Source organism: Cynara cardunculus, assembly GCF_001531365.2.
Source record: "Cynara cardunculus var. scolymus isolate 2C chromosome LG 17, CcrdV1, whole genome shotgun sequence".
Classification (NCBI taxonomy): domain Eukaryota; kingdom Viridiplantae; phylum Streptophyta; class Magnoliopsida; order Asterales; family Asteraceae; genus Cynara; species Cynara cardunculus.
The window spans coordinates 2,318,355-2,326,414 of NC_037544.1; the positions used below are offsets into that span (position 1 = coordinate 2,318,355).

The 8,060-nt window shown below is 33.3% G+C and overlaps 1 protein-coding gene across 1 annotated transcript; it reads left to right on the plus strand.

The window, feature by feature from the left end:
- The first annotated feature begins 1,303 nt into the window (after nt 1-1,303).
- On the plus strand, nt 1,304-7,628 carry LOC112500447 (sodium/calcium exchanger NCL1-like). Its single transcript, XM_025103942.1, has 7 exons — nt 1,304-1,721; nt 5,535-5,719; nt 5,891-6,160; nt 6,255-6,376; nt 6,491-6,719; nt 6,940-7,218; nt 7,309-7,628. Exons 1-7 carry the CDS (start codon nt 1,304-1,306, stop codon nt 7,549-7,551), a joined length of 1,746 nt encoding a protein of 581 aa, XP_024959710.1. The 3' UTR covers nt 7,552-7,628.
- Nucleotides 7,629-8,060: the final 432 nt, after the last annotated feature.

Sequence of the window (8,060 nt, forward strand, 5' to 3'; positions counted from 1 at the left end):
TATTTTATTTTGATTACGTGCAAAAGTTTGAAATGGGAACGATTTGCAACCTGTAGTATTTATTTGGATTGTAGGATTTGGAATGTAATTAAATTACTAAAATAAATTATAAAAATAATTAAATTAGAGATTTCTTTTAAACCAAACATAAATCCTACCAATCAAAACGTGCTCCAACTATTCATGCAACACAACTTTGATTGCTTAATAAATATTCATTTAATAACATGCTAGTTGTATCATGTTTCTTGTTGGAAGCGAAAATTAATTAAAATAGGCTTGTTTGGTTCGGATAAAAGAATGAAAATGACAGAGAATGAAAATGGGAATGAATTTCAATTTCCTCAATTTAATCTGAAATGAAAATTTGGATTTTTTGGGGGAATGAGTTCATTATGTTAATCTACTCAAAGACTATTAATAGGTTTTTTTTAAAGAGAACCCCTTTCTGTTGTTTACACAATTCCTTTATTTAACAACAAAACTCCTTTAATTTTCATGTATCTCTGAATTTCTACGAAAACGGTAACCAAATAAGAAAAATTAGAAAACAATCGAAATCACATGCGATTATTGTACTACTCTCAGTGTTATGTTTACTATAATATTGATTAGTAAAAGGAACTACATGATTGTGCAACCTCTCTGCGTATGGCTTGTTGATACGACTTCCATGTTTAAAATCCGAATCCTATCTTTATGACATAACGAGTTATTTAGAATCATGTTTCATTTCATTTCCGTTTTTATATTCTGTAAAACTTGAGATGATGTTAACCACAAGGGCGGTACCTGATTGGTTTGAACTTGGTTCCAAAGGTCAAAAGTACCTAGAGGTTTCAGGTTCAAATCCAATGAGAAATAAAAATCTCTTTGTGGCCACGGAGGTTCAAATGCGGTGATCTGGGCTATCTGCAAATCAGGTAGTCGTCCTAGGATTAGTCGGCTTGTATAGCGGGTTGAATATCTAGGTTAATAAAAAAAAACACTTGAGACGATGAAAACCATTGACTTTGATCTTCATAATTAATTAGTTTTGATATCTTGAGTAATTATTATGGTTGATTTGTAGAAGACTTCCCTGCATAGTCTTCCTTAATTTATTCAACTACCTTGTTTTATAATAATTTGTGAAGACCAAAAGGACCTATGAAGAAACGTTGACTTTGTCTCCTACCTTTGTTAGAAAGAACCCCCATGGATGATGGATCTATATATATATATATATATATATATATATATATATATATATATATATACATGCTATCTGATCCAAATTTCACAATTACACATGCATTTTGAAATGGGGAAATTAGTTGCTTCAAGATCAACTGCTGCATCTTGTTTTGTTCTTCTTCTTTTGGTGTTGTCTGAAAAGGTTGCAGGTCGTCTGCATTATGATAACAATGATGATCAGTTGCTGCTCTCAGATGGTAGTGTTAGTGATCATAAAGATGATTCCTTTCTGCATGATATCAAAGGAATGGGAATGGAATCGAATTCTTCTGAAGGGAATTCATGCCATCAAATGTATGGGTTTTTGCCATGTTCAACAAATCTCGCAGGTCATATATTTCTTATAGTGATATATGACCACTTGTTGCATTGGGGAGAATCCTATGTTAGTGATGATGCAAGGGATCTGTTCTTTGGCAGTGGCTATTGGGGTGCAGTTTTCTTCCAGCTTCTTGATTCTCTACCAGAACCTCTCGTACTTGCTGGTATATATACATACATACATCTATATCTATATATATATATATATATATATATATATAATTAGTGTGAGTTGGAATGGTTTTTGCAGCAAGTGTAGGTTTGAGCGAGAATGAAGCTGCTGAAGAACATCTTGTAATAGCAGTTGGGTTATTAGTTGGATCACCGATATTACTTCTCACACTTGTATGGGGATGCTGCATATTTGTTGGCAACCGGAAGTTCGAATTCGATGAAATAAGCACAACCAATATTCATTGGTTACGACAACTATTGACTCCAGGTTCTCAATTCATATATATATATATATATTAGGTTGTTTTCCGACATGTGAGATCACTTTTTTATACTTGAAACTTCACAGTAAAACACGTCGAATGTAACCTTTTAAAGTGTTTTTGCTGTGAAAGTTTGATTTTTTCCACCTTTACAATGTTTTACTGTAAAGTTTCAAGTGTAAAAATGTGATCTCGTGAAAAACAAACCGGTCTCATGTGTGTATGTGTGTGTGTGTATATATATATAGATAGATATAAAGATGTGAATTAATAAATAGTTATATTTGTCTCATTTTTAGTTTTTTGTAGTTTTTTATACATATTTCTTAAATTTGTTTAATAAGTGATTACGACTGATCTACGGTAATATTTAATAAGATGCATGTATATGTTTGTGTATTTGTAGAGAAAGGTTCATTAATTTTAGAAGTAAAGAAATGATCTTAACCGTTAATCTGGTCAACATTTGTGGCTGTGTGAGTATGCAAAAGATAGAGGGTAGTTTCGTAACTTTTACAAATAAACAGCAATGGGTTCATATGTGAACCCATGTGATCCACATATGAACTACATGTTTATATCCATTATTTATTTCATATGTGCATTACTTAACTGATCCACATATGAACACAAAAAGGTTCATATGCGAATCAGTTAATTAGTTCATATGTACATCTCAAGTGTTCATATGTAAATCAATTAATTAGTTCATATGTAAATCACACAGGTTCATATATGAATCAGTTAAAATTGTTAATATATGAATGACAGGAGTTCACATATGAACATATAGTTCATATGTGAATCACGTATGATCATATAAAAATTTGTTTGCTGCCTATTTGTAAAAGTTACGAACTACTCTATCTATTTTTCGCATGGCCATATTTTTTTATGTAATTTTTGACTAGTAAAATCCGATCTTGACTGTATGAAGGGTTATGATCACTTTGTTACTTTTCAAATATTTACCACTGCTCAAAATAATCTTTGGCTAACGTATAATCTTTTTGAATTTTTAATAGAAATAAACAAAAGTGAAATTGACTAATTTCCCCCCGAGTTGTGGATTGGATTTAACGATGCTAATGTCAGGGACCCAACTCGTGACGAAATGCAAAACCATAAGGATATTGAGTGTACTTATTTTGTAAAAGGAACCGTATCCAGATTTTGAACAAAAGACAGGGACCCATGATGTATTTACTCGTGAAATATAGATCTAGTCCTTCTGGTTTGCCGAAACTTATGACTAACGTCCCTATTGTCGATTAATGATGGATTTGGTAGTTCCCTTAATTTACTAACAATTTTAAAAAAATCCGTTAACCTAGTTCGTTTCACCATTTTCTTTTATCTTTTCCTTGTTTAGAAAAAATGATATACTATATTTATATATACACACACACACACACACATCTGGGATCACTTGAGACCAGCCTGTTTCCATGACACCCGTGAGCAGGGCCGGCCCTGGCCATGTGCAGCCCGTGTGGCCGCACAGGGCATCAAAGCCTAAAGGGGCCTCAAGTTGTCATTTATTACTAGTTTTGAGTTTAATAATTTGGGAATTGGACAACTGAACTTTAATTAACAGACCCAAGGCCTAGTAATGATAAATATTGAATGCACATCGTAAGAAAAAGTTGGAAAGTTGGAAAAGTTTTTGTTTGAGAGAGTTTTTTCGCAGATGTAAGAAGCTTTTTTTTAGTTGGAAGGGACATGTTTGGGAAAAAAAAACTTGGCTTTCTATATAAAGCTCCCCCTAAAAGCTTACTAGATAAGTCACCTTCAATATTATTAAGCCACTACGAAACAGTCATGCATAGTTGAGCGAATAAGTTGTTAGTTCCATTAAACTTATTAAGTTGCTAACAGATAATCCCTTAGCCTTTAGTCGTTAGACCTGTAACTTTTGAGTTTTACTTTTTGCTTACTATGACAGTAATTTAGATGTGATTTACTATTTTAGTTAAAAACTAACTATAGTTTTCCTTGTCTTTTAAGTCTCATATATTGAAATAAAGTTTCTATTTTGCTAATTTTAATTTAGAAAAGGGAAAATTGGAAAAGAATGAAGCATGATCTTACTCTAGAATTTATCCTTTATATTTTGTATTTAGGGTTTTGGTTTTTGTGTCACCCCATTGTATTTTTTTATAATTAATAAAATCAACATGAAGATGAGATACTTAGCTTGAATAGGTTCTAAACTTTTTAAAAAATTGCATGTTTCGTTGACTTAAAAAAAATAGACTTAGGGCATTTTTTATTATTTTCGCACAGGGTATCAAAAATCTTAGGATCGGCCCTGCCCGTGAGACCACTTTTTTATACTTAAAACTTTACAGTAAAACATTGTGAAGGTAATCTTCACATTTTGTTGTGAAGGTTTGGGTTTTTTTTTTACTTTCACAGTGTTTTGCTGTGAAGTTTTAAATGTTAAAAGACGGTCTCACCGGTCTCACAAAAACAGTCTGAACTTACATGAATCCAACACCCTCCCCTCCGTCGTGTCACATATAAGATAGAGGTAGATTGTAGATTGTGCCTTATCACAATTTTTCCAACTCCCAACCCCCTCCCCTCGGCCCCTTTTCTCCGTAACCTTACCTTCTTGCTCTCCGCCCCTCTTCTCTATAACCTTACTTTCCTGCCTTCCGCCCTCTTTAATGAAGATTAACCCTACTTCCCTCCCCTTTGGCTTCTTTGACATTGTCATTTTCAGTTATTAATGATATCCTTCGAAAGGAAGGCACCATATTAATTCTTAAATCAACGTTTCAATGAAACCACCGGCGGCTATTTTGAAGAAATCAACAGTGATAGAGGAAACACGAGGTGATAAGATCGTTGGTGGAGAGAAAAATATCATAAAGTTATCATAAAATGGCTAATTAAGTCTTCCTAGATCCAATGACCCCCTCACCTAGATAGATGGTTGAGGTAAAAGGGTTGAGGTTGTGGCAGTGATTGCCGGTAAAAGAGGGGAGGGGAGGCTTGGTCGCCGGTGAGTGAGCTCATGTGGAGGAAGGGCCGATGCCCTTCTGAATTTACTATATATATATATAGTAAATTCATAAGGGCATCATATATATATATATATATATATATATATATTAAATAAATGTAATATTATAGTACAAAAACATAAAAAATGACAAATACAAGGACAAAGTCCATAATTAATCGAGTACATAGCTACTGGAGATATTCTTACATAGCTCTAATGATGTCTTATTTTGTTGATGTACAAGGGTCGTTGTCGTGACAATTGGTATGGATGCTCCGCTAATAAGTAATAAGAGCATCTCTGCTGCAAAAGGTTCTTATAAGAAAAAATGTAGCTTCTTACAATAACCAATGTTGTAGAGGGTTCTTATATATAAGATTCTCCTCTCTTGTGAGTTCTTATACAAGAACCTTAGTTCTTACCTTGAAATTGATATACAGTGACAATTTGTTGTTTTATATATTCATTTATAAATATATGATAATAATAGAATTTCTATTAATTAATTTGATTGAATGTTTTTACAGGTTCTGGTGTTGTTACAGATTCAGGGACCAGTCTTGATGCAAAATTCATGCTTCTCTCTTTGTTGCCATTTACAGTCATCTTGATATCCATGGCAGTTGGTGTTTCAAGTGCTTATGAAAGCTTTGTGCTTTTTCTAGCTCTTTTAGTAGCTGTTATGTGCTTATTCACTTACTTTTATTGTCAGGTATATATATATATATATATGATTCAGTACTTTTACTTACTGAAGAGTTACATTATATATATATATATATATATATATATATATATATATATATATATGCAGATATTGAAGCTATATATTCATGACTTTGTTCTTAATTCATCATTCCCCTTTTGGGCATCATTTTTGCAGCATGTAGATGACAGCATACTTGAAAGAACAATGGAGCAAGCAGAAATCGATAGAAAGATGGAAATGCGTGTACCTTTTTATGAAGTTCAAATGCTTATGCGGCACCGGAATAAACATCTCATGAGTATGGGAATAGAAATGGAGACGAGTATGAGAAACAATAACCGCAATATGACTGGAAGGGATGGAGTCCCTGTTACCTTTAAACAATGGTTTTTTCAAAAAATGCACTTGATGGAGGATCCAAATTCATATAAAAAGTTCAATCAGGTCGATCTCGACATGATGGATGGATCAATCGATCATCATACATTGATATAATTTCAAGTACTTATTAATTAACTTCTTTTTCTTCAATTTACAGGTTGCTCAACTGTTGTTTGAAGAGAAAATTAGTTTAATGGAGGTATTATTAGTAAATGGCATGATGCCACATGATTTTCTAAATGACAACGACGAAACACAGAGAAAACTTGCCATAGATAGGTAAGGTCATGTCTACTTAAAAAATCGACATAGTCAGTAGTTCCAAGTTTCATGTAATCGATCGATCATGCTGCATTCATAATTATAGTTGGTTAATTTCTGTCGAATTTTCAGACTCTTCAAAAAGATGGATATAGATGAAAGTTCATCTATTTCACCGTATGAGTTGAAACGCTTCTTGGAGTCCAGACGAGAGGATAAAAAAGTAGATGAAGAAGTGTTTGAAATCATCATGATGCATTTAGACGTTGATGGAGATGGAAACATTGATCGAGAAGAATTCAAGATTGGAATGACAGCTTGGTTTTGGGAGATCGAACAACATTACAAGTCACGAAATCATGTAAGAAAGCCTAACTATTTTTCCGTTGTGAATCAGGACCAAGGAGACCGTGAGACATGTCTGTGGTCGTTCACATTCATCATGAATTATGAATGTGGATACATTTTCATGATGAATCTTTACATTTTTCATGATGAATGATACACTATTTGGCTCTGATTCACAAAGGAGCTTAGGTTTTTAATTGAATCAGACCTTATATATATTGTAAATTATGCAGGAAACAGATCAGGAGTACCGAAGGGTTAATGAGGCAAAGGGTACAAGAGACAAAAATTCAATGGCAATAGTATTTCTGGGAATTGGGATATCGATGTTGACACTTTTTGCTGAGCCTTTGACACACAATGTTCAAATCTTTTCAGAATCTGTCAACCTTCCACCATTATACATTTCCTTGGTTCTTCTTCCATGGGCTGCACATTATAGAACAGCAATTGCAGCCATTCAAGCTGCAAGAAAGAAGAGACATCATATGACATCTTCAACTTTTTCCGAGGTTAATTCTTTCATCATGCATTCTTTTATATCCTAAATCTTAAACCCTAAACTGGATTAATTTATCGACTGAAATGGAAAATGGTTGCAGATATACCACAAAGTGATGATGAACAACCTGATGGGGTTTGCTTTGCTTCTTTGTGTGATGATTTATCGTGGGTTGACATGGCATTTCTCAGCTGAGGTTCTTACATTGGTGATTGTTTGTGGCATTGTGGGGATCCTTACGGGTTTCAATTCCAAGTTTCCAAACTGGACATTGCTCATTGCATTCCCTCTCTATCCATTATCTTTGATCTTTTTTATCCTCGTCAACATTTATTTCCGATGATTTTATTTAATGTTGATCGACTAAAAGACGCACAGCCACTCAGAGCAAGTAGCTGGTAGTAGGAATCGGAACTATATATTTGTGTTAATTGTTATTTCAAGTTTATATATACTCTCAGATATTATATGGCATCAACTATAAGTTTGTTTACATACATATCTATATGTGTGTGTGTGTGAAGCATGTATGATTTTGTATATTAACGACTTTTTTCTTATTTTTTTAAATAGTTAATGTTCTCGTTTGAATACATATACACATACATATAGGGTCATATTCACGGAAAACAACAAAAAATGAAAAACTGAGAGACACCATGGTAACTGTTCATTTGGATGATATGTATATGTGTATATTGTCAATTTTAAGCAATTTGTTTGGTATGCACATGTACATAAACCAATAAACAACTTCAATTATCAGTATGCACGTGCATACTAGTTTTTCATTTTTTTTGAGGTTTTCTCTAGAACATCCCCCTCTCATGCTCGCTCTCTCTCTCTCTCTCT